Here is a 19,860-nt window from a genome sequence, read left to right on the forward strand (position 1 = left end):
ATGTTGGTTTTATCGACATTTAATTGTAATTGTTTATTTGAGAACCAACGATGTGCTTGTATCAGATTATTTGAAAGTTGTGACTGTGACGTGCTGCCAGTAACATGCAAACTGATTCAAGTGATCCAAAATTAAATGGCAAATCATTAAGGAAAATGACAAAAAGTAAAGGTCCCAAGACGGAGCCTTGAGGCACCCCACTTGATACAACCCGTCGGTCGGATTCAATTGAAGTGTTGCTGCCGTTTTCGGTATGTGAAACTTGTACAAACTGCTCTTTGCTAATTAGATATGATTTTATTAACTGTAAAGCTATTCCTCTAATACCATAATGAAATAATTTATTCAATAAAATAGTATGATTAATCACATTAAATGCAGAAAAAACTCTTGGTTGTGGTTGATCCATGCTCAAAATGGGGGTGATGAACCATGAAATAAACGACTCAATTCCTCAAAACCTTCCCCATGGATATTTAATTGTTGACAGACAGATAAATTGTGAAATGTTACGACATGTTTCGATTGTTAATCATCTTCAGGTAACAAACTAAAATATTTAAAGTTAAACCGTTGACTAGATAGCTATTAAAAAACACTTACTTATAAGTACGGTGAGAAAAATTACTACATTATTGAAAAGTTGAAAAGTTGTTGAAGCCTTGACGATACATTGAAATTTGAATTATTATAAATAAAATTAAGTAATTTAAATTTTTTTTTTTAATTTGTTACCTCTTTATTATAAATTGCTTTTAAAAGTATGAAAGAATCAGATATTTAAAAATATTATAAAAAAAAGGTTTCAAGATTTAAGAATTAAATTAAATTTTCAACAATTTTGAGTTAACCTAGAAAAGTCTCGGGTAACACATTGTATTTGTGAGATCTTATACTTACGGGCCATGGTGAAGAGGGTAAATTTTAAACAAATATTAACATAGTTGATATAAAAAAACACACACGGCCAGCTGAGGGCCAAGCGGAAACCGCCTATACAAATATTACTAACATTGTTTGAAATCTGAAACTATTATTGAATTAGATAATAACTCTGAACAAAACATACTTACAACTCATTGATGAGCAAAGATTAACATTATTTAATTTCAAAATTTTAACCCCATTGGGCAATTAACGGCTGAAGGCAAGTGACAAACAGATACCAATATAACTTAAATTTGGGGAGCAGTGATACCAACTCTTTTAATACACAGTGAAGCAAAAAGCAAAAATGGAAAGTACAAAGTGAATCAGAATATCAATGGAAGAATAAGAAGTTATTGTTAAAGCCTTGAATTTCATTCAGGGATAAGTGAGCATTCTTTTTTAATTTGTTCATCTCCAACATTTCTAGAAAATTCATTTTCATACCCTTATCGCAAATGTGAAGTATTTTATAACTTTAAATATTTTAGTTTGTTACCTGAAGATGATTAACAATCGAAACATGTCGTAACATTTCACAATTTATCTGTCTGTCAACAATTAAATATCCATGGGGAAGGTTTTGAGGAATTGAGTCGTTTATTTCATTCATGAGTCATGACACATTAAATGCTTTAGATAGATCACAATTAACACTAGCTGTCCACTTCTCCCCTTTTCAACCAGTTAAAATATTTAACATTAAATTATTGCGAGCTGTACTAGTAGATCTGCCGGGTATGAAACCGTGTTGTTGGCTGCAAAAAAGATCATTTTGTCTAAAATATTCATTAATACGGTTTTTTAAAGCTTTCTCGATTATTTTAGAAAAAATCGACAGAATGGCAATTGGGCGATAATTTTCTACCTTCGTTTTATCTTTTGATTTAAATAGAGCACGAATTCTAGCAATTTTTAAGACATATGGGAAAACCCCAGCTGCAAGTGGCTTCGAAATTAATTTAGCAACGACCTTAATAATATTTTGTGGGACATCATCATATCCAGTAGATAATGTGCTCCTTAGAGATTTTATAATTGATTCCACTTCGGAGTGTGTAATAGGACTAAGAAACAAAGATGTTCCTCTATTCGGCGACATTAATAATTTCCCTCCTGGAATAGGAGTTAATTCTTTTGGATGGAGACACCTACATCAGCAAAACTAATATTGAAACAATCTGCGACAACAGGAGGGTCATAATGTTTAATATCATTAACAACCAAGTTTAAGTTCTCCCTGGCTTCTGTTTTTTTATTTAAATCAATTTTAATTACTTCCCATACTGTTTTTATAACATTGGGAGATTTGTTAATTTCAGCGGCGATATAATTTCTTGGTGCGGCCCGTACTATGTCTTTAAATTTCTTACAATATAACTTATAGTAATTTACTAAGGTGGGATCCGGAAAATGATTAACAATTTGCTTCAGTTCCCGTTTTGTTTTACTCGATTTTTTGATACCGTTAGTAATTCATCCTTTCTTATGTACGTTGGAGCGCAGGTTTTTTTATAGGAAACGATTTATTAAAACAACATAAAAACTGTCTATAAAATATATCAAATTTGCCATGTTTGGCTGTGTAAATTTGTGACCAATTCGTATTCGTTAGCATACTGCTAAACAAATTTAAATTAATCTTACTGAAACTTATTCCCTTTCTGTATACGTGTTTATTGTAGTGCATTTTAGAGACGGCGCCTGTCATGTTGAGTATTAAGGCATTATGGTCCGAAAAATCGATGTAAATGTTTTTGGTTGAACAAAATGTATCAAAGTTGGTGTAAATATTATCAATGCACGTCTCTGATGTTCTTGTAACCCTTGTCGGGGAGTCAAACATATTTGTGAAGTTAAAGTAATGATACAAACATCTTTACATTTTTTGAATCCAGTAGTAAATTTATATTGAAATCACCACAAATGATAACCCGCTTTTTCGTAGAAAGCATTATCAGTAACTGTTCAAGTTGTTTAGCTGCATCAAAAAGACACCCATATTGCCTGCCGATTCACGATAAATTGACATTACACATTTAAAATTGGATAACAGTTGAAGACCACAACATTCGAAATCTTTTTCTATACTTAAATCAGTGACAAACTGTAAAGTGAAAAAACTGAGGCTAGGCTTAATTTGGATCATTGCCCCACCTCTTTGAAAATATTTTCGATTAAAATGACTGCCAACTACATAATTTTCAAACTGACAGGTTATTATTTGATCATCATGGGCAAGCCAGAGTTCATTTACACACAAAACATCCAAACTTGTGTACTGAGATACATTGTATGTAACGTATAGGTTGTAGTGTAGGAAACATGCTTTTCCAAATAAACCAATAGTCCAAAATGTTTTTTGACGATTATATTTCAACGGACATTCCTTTTATTTGCCCCTTTCGAGCATTTATTATTGTTGGTAATGTCTGCAGCCACAAATCGTTTATTGTTGCCTATTTTATCGATTGATTAACTTTGTTTTTTCGTTCAGACTGTAGTCATCCTTGTTAATTTCGGCGTAGTTCCATTTTTGAACCTATGCACTATCGTAACTATTTCACATTTTGCAACTTTTCCTACCTTAGTTGAGACGAAAACTATATTCAGTACGCACGACACTAAGCTTATACCGCCTGCAATGCTAAGGGTGTACTTCCATGCGTCCAAAGCATTCTAAAAGATACAGGAGGCGGTTAAGTTGGACCCAAGTGGTCGAGAATCATACCATATTTTGTAATAACGAGTTTGTCACCAGTAAAACAAATACGTTGGGTGTGACTGCAATCATTAGGATTAAGCTAATCGCGGGTCCGGCGAAATTTGGTGCCACGTCAACAACGTTGACCATCGCGCTCGGTGCACACGCTGATAGGTCTACGTGCACAAGTGCCCAAAAGCACAAAAGAATGGGAACGTTGCAATACACATAACCCATTGATATCATGAGTACTGCTGATGGTATTTGACCTAAGAGATACGATTAGGTAATAGAACCATTTGCTCTATACTTGCCTATTCCTAGAAGAAGTCTACGATTTGCAAGTACGCCGACAACGTCCTCTATTAGCAATCTATCGGCAATATAAGCGAAAATTAATCCCGTAAGAAAACTTGCAAAGTGAATTGCGCCAGAGAAATCTCCGATCTTGAAATATAAGTACTGTAAGAATCCTTTTACGCTCTTGGTTTACTTACGGAGCCATCATCCAAACCAATTTCTGCTTTTAAATACAACGGCCCGCTTATGCCAATTGTGTTGCCAAACCACGCTCTGCCAAAAGCAGAAAACAGTATTGCCCATAGTGGTAGAGATCCAACCATAGAACCCCACGGTATTTTATCTCTGTACGGAGGCAACACCTGCTGGTGTTTCTTGATGTAATCCAGTTCATCCAAGGTAATCCGCGGATGGAGCTCTGGTTCGTTGCAAGCCAACAGAAACCAGCCCAGACTCATTATTAGCCCTAAAATCCTACAATGAAAAGGCAGTGTACCCAAGTCGAAATTACCAACGAACGCGGCCACAACAAAAATATATTCCCATCCGATGGAGGGTGTAGCAAGTCGAGCTATGAATTGCGCCGACATGGCGCCTATCGCGCTTCCCTGGAAACACGACCCAAACCGACTTCTCTCTCGCAAAGGAATCCAATACGGGATGATACCGAACAGTCCCGGCCAGATACCTCCCTAACGAACTTAAGACACATATTAGGCACCAACTGCGGCTACAAACCTGCGCAAATCCTTGAACAAATTGAAGAACTATTGCGAAACTGTAATGAACCTTACATCCGATCGGTAACACCAAATTGCACGCGGAAATAGTCAACAAGCTGCAACCGATCACTTTCTTCGTGCCAAACCTTTGCGTCGCGTACCCTCCCAGAGTCTGCACCACTACGTAGCCCAAGTAGGGAGACGTCAAGAATAAAAACTGGACGTCACCGGACCATTCCAAGCTTCCTCCATTGTTCTACGTGAATTTTAACACAATTTCAGTCGTGAAACAACCATAATTCTTACCGTGGAAGCATTGACGCGCTTGTGGCACGCATTCAGCTCATCGGTTTCTGGCACCCTCATGTAGAACTCTTTTACCATCGACACTATCGTCGTACTAGCAACGTTTAAATTGAAAGTGGTTACCGTAATTACTAGCAGTGCAAGAATGTATAATTCCACACGCGCCGGTATCATCTCGAACTTAGTGCTTACTTTATTTTAATTTTTATACGGTTTCTTATAGTTAATCTTAATGTTATCATAGCAGGATGTAGACCTGATAATAGTTATAAAATATTATCGTAATACGTAATAGAAAAACATGAATTACATGCTCGAAAGTAGTGACCTACCATGAAATAGGCTTTTCTGTTTCACGGCGTTGAAACCCTTAGCTCGTCTTTTACCTACCTTAACTTCCGGTTTCTCATCTAAATTCTATCAGTAAAATTTTTTCAGCTAATTCCCGGCTAGCACGAAATGAAATTAAATCAATTACTGAAAGAAAACTGATTGAGAAACAGGCTCCTTTCCCTCTTTTCTTGAATCTTTCTCTATGGGTGCAATTCCCTGCTTAAAAAATTATTTGAGAAAATATATTGTTAAAATTAAACTCACTTCTTTAAAAATTTTACTCAATGAAGCCTTTCCAAACTATTTTTAACAAATTTCGAAAGTTTGATCACGTCTTTCTTAAACCTTCTTAAAGTCTTAAAATGAGTAGATCGACGTTGAGAAAACCGCTACTGTTTTCAAATCTTCTTCAATTTTGTAGACTCCGGGGAAAATTTCGAATATAGTGAAAAGTTGGGGGGTTGTTATCGCTCTTACTGATGAGGAAATCACCTTTAGCTTTACTGTTTGCAACTTTTTAATTAGCACCGAATTTAGTGAATACAGTCACACAAATTACACAGATAACTCTATTGATGTTTTAAAAAAGGGAAAGTCCCATTTCTACACCGTATGCTTATTTTTACTTCACGCAAGTAACATACTAACTACTTTCTTCACGAGCTTTGAAAGTTCATGGTTTAACTTTGAAAGAGTGCCCCAAGGACAAAAAGGCGTATGCTTCTATTGGGACCAAATGGTCACGTTTTAATGCCAAAACGCGAATTGTTCTTTTCTACAAGATCGTACTGATCGCACCAAATGGCAAAACGCTAATTCTGTAAATATTCCAATTTCTCTACCCCCTCACTACTGAGTAACATTTTGAACGTCCATAATGGCATATTCAAAATGGCGATGTCTAAATTTTTTGTTGGTTAGTGTCTTTTGTACTACCAATCACAGATGGTTTTAAGGTTGTTGCAAAAACAGCGCAATCTTGAACTTGAAAAAACAAAGACGCATTGATAATGACTTGTTAGAATTAACGCGCAATTTGTTCACCGCAAACCACCACCTAAATTCTTTGAATCATCAACAATATTTGTCTGGGAGGACACTGCAGAACCTCGAGACTTTTTATAGCTTTAAAAATTCTAATTTACTTTTTTCTGTCGGAAAATCGAAAAAATTTAAATCCAAACCTAAATTCTCTCGCCACAACCACCCTCCTTAAATTTTTACTTCATAAGCTTAACGTTCAGAATGTTAGTATGCGGATTGAAAACCTATACCTTAGTTCCAAACGGTGCGGTAACTTAATTGCAAAGCAAAATGAAACGGAATGATGCATCAAACAAATTAAAATTCTTTTTAATTAATTACGCCCTAATTAAGAGCACTTCTTTTGAGGCCCAAGGCAAACAGATCGTATTTTTTGCAACTCATTTAAATGTCAATCATTAATTATGCTTACTTAATTGACCGCATCGAAACTCTAATATTCGTTAATCCAATTAACACCTTTTAGTTGGAATTTAAATGCAATCTGCGAGGTTAAGAATTTAAGATAACCAGCTGCTTATCTCGTACGGCCTTTGAGTCGTTAAAACCGCTTTTCTATTTTGTTTCTTTACCACATGGAATCTAAAAAAATCGGCTGACTAATGAAGCTGAAATCTTGAAGTATTACATCAGCATCATTTTCTCCACGCCAAGGGCTGCCGGATGCTACATATAAGGGAACAATTTGAAAACGAGTTAATTAAATAAATCAAAACGAAATGCGTTCAGAACTACAGTCTTTGTAACGAAGCACTTTCACATCGAGTTTATATACCGGGCGTTCTTCAACGCAGGTTGCAAGGCGGAAAATAAGTAACTTTGTTACAGAATAAATCAATAAGTCGCTAATCGAAGAATCCCTTTCTTTTCCTTGGCGCGTCCCTACTTGATTTTGTAACTCTTTCACGCCCCAAAATGGCGCTTTATGAATCAAATCGGGTCAACATTTTGAAGGCGAACTTTCGGGCGTGTTTATTACAGCAAGAATATTCCAGGGGCGTAATTGCCGGTGCTAATTTTCCGGAAAGAATTTTCCTGCACTCTTATTCGCTTGATACCTTCGTAAATTTAAGGCCTTTATAGAAAAATGTTGTGTAATGTTAACTCACTCTATCTATCATTTATATTAGGCGACCATGCATGGAACTTTACTCATTACTGATTGCTATTTGTTGTGAATCTTATCAGAATTATGAGAACACTTTAAATGAACGTAACTATTTGATACAGGTTATTAATGTAGCATTTTTTTATTATTTACCAGGGTTGGGCCGTCATAAACCTGAATTTTCATGGAGCGAGATCCTGGCGTGGTTTTAGCACCAAAAAAAAGGATTGGCCATGCTGTATGTGAATTTCAATTATTTGTTAACGTTAAATGTGGTTATAATTTGAGATAGGACATAGAGTTGAAGTCGAGGTCAAAGTTTTGCATCAAAATTATTAGTAGCTAATTTTGTTTGTTTTTTTTGTGTACACCAAAAATTCAACTTCAAATTAATTCAGGTTAATTCAAAATAATTCCCGTAAATTCATGTTAATTCACCTTAATTCAAATCAATTCGTCAAATCAAATCAATTTACGTTAATTCAAATTAATTCTGAGGGATTGTTTCCCCATAGGGCCTCGCGGTACTACAATTCCTTTGCTTTTTCAACTCGACGATACTTTTTTGGTAATCGGACAACATGCGTTAAACTTCTCACAGACCTATTATAAAAAATTATAAACATCACGAACTGCTTCTTCAACTAAACAAATAGCGCCGACTGCCCAAAAATTAGCGTAAAAATATCTACACGCTCTTCAACCGTCGCGAAACGATCTTCGTTTTTACGTTGATTCCAATATTTAAAAAACCACTCACTATACCATAATCTTTTTAACAAAATTTCAAAAACTTCGCCAATCATCAATAGCTTTCATAAACGCCAACCACGACGGAAGGCGCCAACCGTCCCCGCTTCTGCACATGAAATGCGCAATTCTTTGTATCACCGTATCTCTCAGCGATAAAACACGTGCGTTAATTAATTTTTTCTTGTCGCAACGGTCAGATAAAACCTTTTATAAAGTACGCAAACTTGACCAGATGTATGTTACTTCTACCTTATTTCTAAATTGAGCAACTTCAAAGCGATAAAATTTAAACAAAAAAAATACGCAACTATTTAATTTCTAAAAGGAAAAAACAAACACTGGTTGAAGTTATTACATTTTGTGACAATATTTATTTAAAAAAATGAAATTTTGATAGAATTGTTAAAAATTCGTTCTTTTTAAACAGTCACCGTAGTTGCCCTTTCGCGGTTCCCCATATACATACTTTAGCAGTTGTACAGAATGATGCATACTTTGATAACTAGTAAAGACTTCTTTACAGTACGTTTAATTGAAAAATGTGACCTTGCTTCTAATCTGCTGATTCCCAATTTTAGAGGAAATTTAAAGGAGATCCGAGCCAAATTTGGATCTTTATTTGAAAAATCTGACATTTCAATTATGTTTTGCATCTTCTTTAGCGGTGGAAATGATTTTCGATACCAACTTGAAACGAATAAACTCTAGCAGACCTTTTACTAGGTCCAATTAACTTCATTAATACTTAATCTCCGCTGAATGTGATAAGAAGATATGAAACTTCCTGCTCTAGATAAAAGCAATAATCACTCTCTCGGTACAACAATCAGACTTTATGCATGTGAGGTGCCCGAAACAATAATAATCAATGGTTCCCGCGCGCATACAAATGTACATACTTTCACTCTTTGTTATTATAGTCACCATATTGAATGTAGGGGTGGCAAATTTAACGCTACTTGCTATGGTGAAAGAACACCCCGGTAACCTAACCGAAGTTACCATTACATGTAGTGCACAGGAAAATAAATCGACTTCGAGAGATCCTAACGTAAGTGTTTTCGAAATAATCGAATAAACTAGGTCATATTCTCGCAGAACTATGGGGGAAGCTTGGATTGGTCAGACGATGTACAGTACTTCTTCTTGACGTCGCCTCATTTTGGTACCATAATTTCGCAAGCTTTCGGAGGTTACGCAACGTACAAGTACGGTTCAAAGAAGGTGATCGGGAGCAGTTTGTTCACCATCTTCGTATGTAACGTTTTGGTTGCATTTGCCAGTAAACTTGACTATCATGCCGCTATTTTTCTTCAGTTCGTACACGGATTGGCACAGGTTCGTGCTTGGGGCTCGATCATCTAAATTGTCAGTTTCGTAGGGGCTTGTGTGGCCTGGCCTATTCGGTCTGATACCATCGTGGATTCCGATTCATGAACGAAGTAGGTTTTCATCCTGCTTTCAGGGATTTTTCATCGGTAACATGCTGAATCAACTGCTACCTGGTTTAACTATAGCCTTTGTTGGATGGGAGTATACGTACGTTATCGCCGCAGCTCTTGGTTGGTATATTTTATTCGTTCAGAAGTTATTCGTCAATTTGCAGCGCTGATAATGTGTATATGTTGGTGTTTATTAGCGTATAACAAGCCAGAGTTGCACCCAAGTATTACTTTGCGCGAACTTGAGTATATTAAGAGCAATCGCGAGATGCTGAGCGTTTACAGTTATAAAGTCCCATGGGATTCCATGGTTTGTTCTTTACCTCTGTGGGCAATTGCATTCTCGGCATTTGGTAGAATGTGGGCACTTGCAGTTATAAATATAAGTGGCCCATCGTACTTAAAAAATGTCATTGGATTAAACGTGGAAAGGGTAAGGGTCCGAAGGTGTCGAAAACGCTCAAGCTCTTTTTTTAAGAACGGAGAATTTGCTAGTGTAATTTGTTTGGCTGCCTTCATTTCTTCATTGATCTTCTCATACATGGCGGATAAATTGCGAATACACAACGTTTTGGACTTGCTGACCAATCGAAAATTAATGTCCGCTGTAGGTAAGTGAAAATTGTGATTTGCGTATTCTCATCGCGTACCATTTACAGGTCACATACCATCGGCATTGCTAATGATATCATTGGGGTATTTGCCTTGCGACATTTCAGCTCTTTTGAGTGTGTGGGCTCTTATCAGCATATTCCTGCCGGCAAGCTTTTCGGGGGCTATGGTTAACATAGTGGACATTGCACCGAACTACACTGCTCCGGCAATTAGCTTAGTTCAGATGTTTTCGGTCGCCTCTAACGTGTTAGCCCCGATGGTAACGAAGACGCTTTTACAAAACACGGTAAGACTGCTAAAGAACAAACCTGCTCTTATCAATACCCTTCTTAGAACGTCTTGAAAGGCTGGAAGTACATATTTACAATATGTGGCAGTATAGGAATTCTCTCCTGTATATTATTTATTATTTTCGCATCATCTGAGGTAAAAGATATTAATTAAGCACACTCTATCCTTATCCTAATTGGCATTTCGTTTAGGTTCAAAAATGGGATAGTGTGGACAGCAAGAAAGATACGATAACTGCAGATGAAGGGACTGAGTTAATCGAAAAATGAGCATGTCTAATCTAGTACTCTCATGAAAACATATCGAAATCCAAAATGAGAACCATTTCGTTGATAGTTGATCCAACTGTCACACTTGGTGTATGCCACCAATTTAGTACCATAGGCTCATGGAATTGTAACCTCCCTGTTTCGTTGCGACCCTGCCTCTTGTATAAGAACAGATAATCCCACGACACTTTCAAAACGAACAAAACACACTAGGTATCTAACTATTTATTATTTACTGTATATACTTTATTATTTATTGGTTAACCAAAATCTTACTAAACGGTTATAAACATATGTTCTTGTATGACCTATAAATATACCCACTCTAGCTCCGTTATTACAGTTCGGGTTAGAATATTTGAACCAAGTGAAGTGTTATTTAGAATTGAAAGTCGAAAAAGTTAAATCGCTTACCGGTTTTTATACACAGTACAGTAACCCGATCGCCGACTGTTCAGTTTTAATTAATTCGATGTGTACACCTTCACAAAAAATAAGCGTCTCTCTCGGCTAGCCACGTGCTTAGCTATTTATATGAAACTAAAGCGGAACCAACGTAACTTTAGAGACTTACGTCGAGTTTAAACCAATATTCAAGCAGCATCTTTTGTTTCTAATGCCATTTTCGACATGGCAAAGAGAACCCCTACGTTTTTGAGTTTGGTTGCTATGGTAACAAGTAACAACTCACGCTGATTTAGATGCGTACGTTTATCGTTAACATTCTACTCCGCTTATACTACGTGTATAAATCAATATGCATCTAATTTTGTTGGATAAACTATTAAAACCCTAAGGTGAACTTATATATCTTGGGGTGTACTGACTGAGTATTTATCTTATTTTCATTTTTAGCGCATTTCCACAAAAATAAAAAATGCGCTATTGTGGCCACTTTGTCCGTCCGTCCGTCCGTCCGTCCGTCCGCTAGTTTTGCGACGCTACTAGTTCTTTATCTTAAGAGCTATTGTTCTACTTTTTTCGCTATTTGGTTCGTTATGGTGTCGAGTCTTGTACCAAGGAAGGAATTTTTTTTGTACCGCTTACAAAAAAAGTTATTGTAAAAAAAACAAAAAACCGTTTTTTACATGTTCCATAATTTTACACTTTTGCCGTTTATTAACGATCCTAGAGATCGTTTATAATTTTGCATTGCTATCTGTCGTCTGCCGGTTGGTCTGTCCGTCTGTTCCTTTGTCTGTCTGTCCATCTATCTGTCCGTGTGAACGATAACTTTGTTTAGAAATGTTCGATCGCTTTTACATCTCCGTTAGTTATGAACTGAATTGCATGAAATTCAATATGGGCATAGCTTTAGCCATATAATACGCAATGCCAAAAGTTGAATCGAATCGATTCAAAATTCACAGTGCCCTTTTCGCATCTCGACCATTTATAAACCGAATTGCAAACTTTTTGACTTATAAAAGTATTTGAATGAAATTTGATACATAGGCACTTGGAATAAAGGAAAATCAACCGCCAATTTCAAAATTTGGTTTTGCGCATGCGCAGTGCCAACTTTTTTATTTATGGAAGAATTTAAACGAAATTTGATACATAGGCACTTGGGATAAGGGAAAATCAAACACCAATTTCAAAATTTGGTTTTGCGCATGCGCAGTGCCAACTTTTTTTATCTATGGCACCATTTAACTGAAATTTGATACTTAGGCGCTTGGAACAAAGGAAAATCTAACATTAGTTTCAAAATTTAGGTTTGCGCATGCGCAGTTCCAACTTTCTTATTTAGAAAAGCATGGAAATGAAATTCTTCTCATAAACTGAAATTGAAGTAGCACGTCAAAAATGGATTGCCCATGTGCATCGCTATCTTTCATATTTGTGGCCGGAAATGGGAAATGAATGCAAGTGGAAATCCGCTTTATGTAAACTTTTTAACTTGTTTACATTTACATTTATTTATCTGATTTGGTTTAATTGCACTATAAGAGAGTAAATAAATATTTTTATACTGTAGAAAATGCGATCTTTCGAGTAGAAACTGGTGCAGATTTTAAAACTGGGTTTTGTAGAATAAAGGAGCTGTTCGAAAAGGGAAAATATACCGTAGCAAAAGACACAAGTAGTCAATATAACATGAGTAATTTGTGTTTCGATAAGTAAGTGTTGTTTGAGGGTTGTTGGACATCAGTATACCACTTACTTAATCGAGGAAGCTTGAAACTCACTTTCAAGGGTCCTTATCATCGATCGTAAAAGTTTGTCCCCCTTAAAGTAATGATTATTGTGTAAATACTTATTTTCGATATATTCTTTGTGTTGTTGTTTGGTGGTAGAATCAATTCGGTTTTTACTACGCCTTGTAGAAATAATACTCTAAATGGCAGTAGGCACTTTTGAAATGACCAATTAAATATAACGCAGTATGCCTGTAGATGTATGTCATTAGAAAAGATTGTCCTCAAGTCTAAACACGAAAGCTACTTTAGAGAGGCCCGAGAAAAATGTGTACCCAATTCGAAACTTCTGCACGTCATTTACTAACATTATGCTATCTACCCACAATAATTGTGTATCTAAAACTAGTGGATTAAATTAGCTTTACTATGTGAAGGCTTGTTAGACTAAAAGCTCCGTCTAACCTTCTTATCATGATTCGGGTTAAAATATTTGAACAAAATAAAGTTTTCGAGGAATCGTGTACATTCAACAACGTTCATAAAGAATGAGGTGTAGGTAGGACCATGGATGTTTTTTTGCATCAAACTAATTTTGAGTTAACTTTTCATAACAATTATCATACTTACATACACTACCATATTGTTAAACTTAACTGGGAATAAGTTCAAGAACTGAAGTTTCGATATGACAACGAAATATAATGTCGTTATTTTTACTGTTTAGACCGAAGTAACGTCTACAAGACGTTTAGGTACACATTACAGATCCAAAATTTTATTCTTGAATAGTTGCTTAAAATGATCTAAAACGTCGACATTTGATGAAATTTTGCAATAGCCACCTATCTCAAGCTAGGAAGCTAAAAAAATCAAGAATTGTAGGAGAATAACAGATTTGTACCAATATCTTAAATAGTGTAGGAATATGTTACATGGTCCAAAGCAAATTTAATTTCTAAACCAATGGTGTACTAGAAAATTCTTGTTCTATTAGAGCATTAATTTTATTTGTTTTTTAGGGTATGATCTTTTCAGAAGATCATAAGCTCATATGTTACTTTAACACAATAAACATGTTATGTTGATAAGAGTTTGGCTCGAAATGAGAATTGGAACTAGCAACTTCACAGTTTTGTTTTGTTACTAATACTTGAATTGTTTTTAATATTTTTTCATTTTTGTTACGTTAGGACTTCCCGAGGTCATCCACAGGTTTAATTTGATGAGTGCCAATGAGAGTATATGTATGTAATCAAACGTTATATCAAGGAGCCGACGAAATAAAAAAATTACCTTTTGAACTACATGTCGCAACGGTTTTATTGAGCTCAAGAAGGGCGCTTTCTGCCAATCTGTAACAGACAACACAAACAAACCAATAAAAGGGATAGTGAATATCACGGCACATAAAAATTGCGCATGCAATGCCAAACTGTAATTGATACCCAATAAGAATAAATAATTCGAACGACTTTACACTAACAAAAGTAAATTTTTGACAGACCAGGGATTATTTTTACAATCGTCGGCGTAGAAAAGCGTAAACGTGACGTTAAACTTAACACAGAACTTTACGATGCACGAATAACTAAATTTCTATTAGTCCGACAATTTAAAACATAACCAAGGTAATATGAGCCGATTCTTCTGAGTAAAACAAATAACGTAACCAAAACCAGTAGATATCAGCTTTGGACAAGAGTCTTGGTAACTTCAAAAATTTATTTACAAAGCAATGGTAGCTAATATCGGTAAATCAATTAACATAAATGATAATATGAAACGTAGCTAAACTAACACAAATGATTTCTCTCAGTCACACAAAAGTAATCGTAGGTAATGTTGCTCAAATCGGGTCTCGCTAGGTATATTCTTCGGAAACGACACGGGTAGTGTAAATAGAATCAGAGATATCGAAGCAATTTTCACGAGTATCGTTCTCCAAACGGTTCGTTAATACTTTCGATTACAATTCAGGAACAATCATCGAAGTGTAGGTCAACAAACTTCGTGTGTAAGTAGGTCACAGGTAATAATTTGCAGAATTAAAGTCGAATTTTCCCAGCCCGTAATGTAGAAACTCATCTATGGCGTGCTTGACTTGATAAGATGGCGGTGGATCTCCCCAACTGAACTTTTCTTGCGCAATAAAGAAGAAAAGAGGAAACCAGAAGTAAGAAGCCTAAAAATGATTATTCAAAGTCAAAAGGTAAATACCTAATTTTCATTAACATACCGAAAACGGCCTTGTATGTGTAAAATATATTCACAAATGCATCATCAACGTGTCGAAAGCAAAATAACAAGAGAAAATTTCTCTAAACTTATACAGCTCCAATAAAAATCCCAAAAGGCTGACAAAAATTGTCGAGTAACTGGAATGGAGAGTAAGTAATAATCGAATCTCGTCTTTTTACAAAGTAGTGCGTGCGCCTAAAGAAATTAAAGAAAACCTCGCATGACCTCCGTGGGTGAAACAAAGAGCATCGTAAAGAAACCTATACTATGATTATAACTAATTATAAGCATTCTAAAGGCCTTCTTATTGTTGAACCGTGGACGGTTACCATTTAATACTTTTTGGATGTGATTTATGGGAGTTGGGAAAACTTTCACACAGTACTTTAATGGCTCAAACCCCCCTCTCGACGGTTATAGGCATTTATTGATAGTGTTATAGGTTTCCACTTTTGAAAAACTATGTTGCTTAATTTTAATGTAACGTACCCGTACCTATTTACGTGAATACGTTAATCAGTGGTTAAACTGAATCTTGTGAGTCCTTGCACGAGCCTATACCCAGCATCCTTTTCCATGGTAGAAATTAAGGAACATGAAAGAGTGTAGTTTATTATTAAAGCAGTCGCATTTGCTTAAAAACATTTTAAAAATGCATGTCAGACATTATCGTCGACTATAAAGCTTTTAAGCCGTTAAAAGGGGGACTGTAATCAGGTAGCATAATGAAATTATTAGCTCCCATCCAAAGCGATTCGAAAAGAAATTACGGGGTGGATTATCGCCGTTTAATAATCCTCCGGTTATCAATCATCCCGATTCCATTACGCGTCATGCACGCCCACAGTCAAAATAGCGGTATTACTTTGCGCAATTGCAATTTCTATTAATCCAATTTATCCGCATTCCGAACAACAGAGTCGCTTGGATGAGGGACAGTTTTAAATGGATCTCTCATGAAACTCGAGCAATAAATCTAAACGTTTGCTTGTTCTTTTTCGTTGAACGGAATTCGCAAATATTTCCTTTCTTTGCGCCGTAAATTAATTTAATTAAGAAAATTCGTCCCAAATTGATTAAGGGAGATTTAATTAATTTTACTGGGATTATAAATAGTCGCCGGGATCAAAGGTACCGAATAATAACTTGGGATGGGGTTCCTTTACAAGTATTTGGTGCCCACGCCGTGTTTGATATTAAGATGCCCTCGTAATGAATTAACAGAGAGAGAGTTTCTTTTTGAGTAATCCCAAAATTACATGGAAAGTTTGGCGCTTTAATGTTTATTTAATAATACACGTTCTGATTAAATTACTCATTTCAAAGGCGTTCATTTTGTTGTAAGGTACACAGAGTTCATTAAATATTGACCATTTTTCTTCTATGAAATACGCCATTTGCAGAGGTAGTTCTAAATGTGACGTGCATAAAACATATCTTCTTCGGGCTCTTTGTTATCGATAACTAAATACAATACACTTCTAACTGGTAGGGACCGTGAAGTTAGCAGAACATTGACGGCATACATTTCGACACTAGGTGGATTGGGTACTGGGTAGTGCTACGTTTGTGCCGTAACGAGTTTGCCAGCAAAAAATACCGTTTGGAAATTATTTTGATTTTTATATGTTCTGCTAATAGGACAGTCATTGGGGATTTTTACCTGAAAGTAGTTTGGGAAGTCCTGAAATTTTGTAGGTTTGGATGCGTAGAACTAAAATTGGCAAAATGCACAATTCGAAAAATGCCGCCGGCGCCGCCATCTTACTAATATGACCGCCAAAAACTGTTTTTTGCAGATATCTTCAAAACTGCATTTTTCAAGAAAATATGTGGTGACCAAAATTAAAGAGAAGACAATTTCCTACAAAAAAAAGTTAGCATATTTTCACTTAGTTCTCCCTTAGGCAGAAGAACAGAAATTTTTGATAACCAGTGACGTATATTTTATCCAAATAATTCATTAATCATTTAATTAATTAATCAAACTTTTTTGGTTTGTGGCATAACCTCGTTAGCTCAGTTGCTTACATTTCTTTCAGTTCTCATGGCGTACCTGGTTCCTTATTGTTCTTTTGCAACAACTCTCCCAAGTTTTCCGACATCTAATTTTTAAAATTTTGCCAGAACAAAAACTCATGAACAAAAGTCCTGTCACGGTCTCCAAATGCTATAATTATGACCCTCACCAATGTGAATCTTTGTAAATAGTGGAAATAAAATCAATTTTAAGGGCCTTTTGACAAGCTTAATGAGAACATCTGCGCTTTAAATAATATGGCATCTACATTACTGTAGGAAACGTATGGTGCGATACGAATGATATCGAATTCGTTGAAAATGTGATTAACGGGCATTTACCTTATAATGGAATCGCAGTTTTAGTCGTTGCACGTCCCTAAATTCCATTTGAGAAATATCTTGCAATCTTTGTTGAAACAAAGCAGGGTAGCTAGAGTCTTCCTCACAAATTGCAACTTATCATCACAATTGCTGTTGGCACAAATGCTTCTCGCGCTTAGATTAGAAACAAAAAAAGTTACAAAGTTTAAACCCGAAAGCAATTTTGGAGTAATGGACAAATTTCTCAAAGCAATTACGTGCCAGACAAGAAAATGTATTAAATACCCTGAAAGTTTTATAAAATTATTCTCCCCTCTGACATATTGCCACAAAGTCTGCTTAATTAATACGTTTAGCATGAAAGCAAAATTCGGAAACCTCACCAATTCATCGGATCCATTCAATGAATTGATAATACAGCGCACGCAGTCCAAAGGCAGTGTGCTTTTTGATTACATTAAGGCGCAAATGAACCGAAAGCTTTCTGTATCGCTGAGTTTCTCGTACTTTCGACATGAATAAAACATCGAACGTCAGAAATATTACAATTCCCACAATATAAACGGAAGAAGCAAAAACAATTTTAGCATACGAAATTATAATGGCGAGGTGGATATGTAGATATTTATTGGATTGCTCTTGTTTGCGTAGAGAGGCTTTGGAAGTTTTTCGAACTTGCTCGTATTTCGCGGCTGTGTTGGTCGTTATCGCAATTCGCAAACATCCCTCACCTGAAAGCCGGATTGAATAGTCTTTTGCGAAGTGAAAAGTTTTCGTATTTATGATTGCAGGGACGTCAACGTGTATTGATTTATAATTGTGAGTTTCTCGTTTACTCCTAGATTTTCTTATTTGCAAAAGATATACCGTCTTATTTGAAATTTTATAAGAATTTATTTACTGAGACCTGTCGCCAGCAGACTACGCAAAAATTGGAACATAATTCTCGTTTTAAGCTTAAACCTGTAGAGCTCTTTGGAATTGCTAGTCGCTTGATACATCGAAACATAGATTAAGACTGCCGAATCCATAATAAGACGAGGATAGATTGAATATTGTTAGGAATCACTGTCACCCAGTTTCTTGCCCTTTCTATGCCATTATATCATCTGACTTGGTTTGGCCGGGGAAAAGATTAATCTATTTGGAGGGTAAAACAGTAACAAAAGCTCCTTTTTGGGGAACCATTACAGAAAGCTTGTTACAATACAGGAGATGGAAACCCTTGATCGTACTACACTTTCTACGAAAGTGAGGAATAAGGAATTCACAAATTATTTGACCGATGGCGCTCCCACACAAATTCTAATGCCCTTTTCTAATGAGATTCACTCTGGATGAGATTCTGAATTTTGGTCCATTTAACGCCTCCATCTTCGCCTAAATAATCCACGGCCTTGTTTCTCCGCCGCACTTGCTTTTTTAAATTTTTCAGTGGCGCACAGAATATGTAGCCACAGTTGTCACTTTAATATGTCCAGGGTGGGGCAGAATGGACTCCCTAGTTTCAAACAATCACTGAAGAGCTGGGGGGAAACTACGCCATACTACCCCGTGTTCATCATTGAGTGGCCTGGAATTTCAAGGTTCAGCTGTTACTGTGAACTATGTACGCTATTGTGAGATGCTGGGGACATTTCTACTCCCCACAATGGAAGAGTAAAGTGAGGAATCTGACACACAAACGTTTTGGTTTTAACAGGATGGTGCCACGGCTCATACTGCCCGTCGTTCATGGAAAATTCTCCAAGAACAGTTTCCCGGCCGCCTGATTTCTTTACGATGGGATATTCCATGGCCCCCTTGCTCCCCTGATTTGAGCCCCTGCGATTTCTTTCCTTGCGGAAAAATCAAAGCTGAGGTTTATAAAGTTCGGCCTGGGAGGCTCATTACAGATGTCATCGCTGGAACAACTCAATATGTGCATCGCTGGCCACGTGGATGATGTAAAATAAAATGGCATTGTATGTAGTTTTCAGAAATAAAACTCTTTTTTAATTATATTGGATAGTTTTTTTACAATACACCCGTCAAATTAGGGAGTCCATTCTGCCCCAACCTGTATTTATTAAGGGTTAGTACCTTGGCTTAATTTACAGTGTTGATGAAATAAATAATTAGACGAAAGTAGTAAAAACTACAATTGCGTGATAATAATAGCTCGCTAAAGGTATAATACGAATTCTTATAATATTCAAACTTCCTTACATTAGAAGTAAACACAATTCAATTTTAAATTGAAGAAGCACAGTGTTACCGCACCTCCTTATGTTTTTGAGTCAACTCAACAGTTGAATCGAAAACAACATACTTACATTCAA

General features: G+C 36.1%; 2 protein-coding genes across 2 annotated transcripts; one reads left to right on the forward strand and one right to left on the reverse strand.

Annotated features, from left to right (window-relative positions):
* Positions 1–2,940: 2,940 nt before the first annotated feature.
* On the reverse strand, positions 2,941–5,099 carry LOC116178226 (sodium-dependent phosphate transport protein 1-like). The gene is made up of 7 exons (XM_031497665.1): positions 4,960–5,099; positions 4,670–4,909; positions 4,443–4,623; positions 4,129–4,397; positions 3,946–4,078; positions 3,659–3,900; positions 2,941–3,606 (listed from the first exon to the last, which is right to left on the reverse strand). Exons 1-7 carry the CDS (start codon positions 5,035–5,037, stop codon positions 3,421–3,423), a joined length of 1,329 nt encoding a protein of 442 aa, XP_031353525.1. The 5' UTR covers positions 5,038–5,099; the 3' UTR covers positions 2,941–3,420.
* Positions 5,100–9,065: 3,966 nt separating this feature from the next.
* On the forward strand, positions 9,066–11,090 carry LOC116179531 (sialin-like). Its single transcript, XM_031499325.1, has 8 exons — positions 9,066–9,248; positions 9,296–9,535; positions 9,579–9,759; positions 9,804–10,072; positions 10,118–10,250; positions 10,299–10,540; positions 10,588–10,680; positions 10,737–11,090. The coding sequence occupies exons 1-8, from the start codon at positions 9,066–9,068 to the stop codon at positions 10,812–10,814; spliced, it is 1,419 nt and encodes a 472-aa protein (XP_031355185.1). The 3' UTR covers positions 10,815–11,090.
* The last annotated feature ends 8,770 nt before the right edge of the window (positions 11,091–19,860 follow it).

The sequence above is a fragment of the Photinus pyralis genome, unplaced genomic scaffold, assembly GCF_008802855.1.
Source record: "Photinus pyralis isolate 1611_PpyrPB1 unplaced genomic scaffold, Ppyr1.3 Ppyr1.4_LG8, whole genome shotgun sequence".
Taxonomy (NCBI): domain Eukaryota; kingdom Metazoa; phylum Arthropoda; class Insecta; order Coleoptera; family Lampyridae; genus Photinus; species Photinus pyralis.

Bases quoted from the DNA above. Each gene is read 5' to 3' on its own strand.
- LOC116178226 (XM_031497665.1), bottom strand. From the start codon at position 5,037: ATGGTAAAAGAGTTCTACATGAGGGTGCCAGAAACCGATGAGCTGAAT. The intron at 4,398-4,442 runs GTAATTTCGACT...GTAGGATTTTAG, and splicing joins TGTTGTGGCCGCGTTCGTTG to GGCTAATAATGAGTCTGGGC. The intron at 4,079-4,128 runs GTAAGTAAACCA...TTATATTTCAAG, and splicing joins TTGGTTTGGATGATGGCTCC to ATCGGAGATTTCTCTGGCGC.
- LOC116179531 (XM_031499325.1), top strand. From the start codon at position 9,066: ATGGTTCCCGCGCGCATACAAATGTACATACTTTCACTCTTTGTTATT. The intron at 9,760-9,803 runs GTTGGTATATTT...GTCAATTTGCAG, and splicing joins CGTTATCGCCGCAGCTCTTG to CGCTGATAATGTGTATATGT. The intron at 10,251-10,298 runs GTAAGTGAAAAT...TACCATTTACAG, and splicing joins AAAATTAATGTCCGCTGTAG to GTCACATACCATCGGCATTG.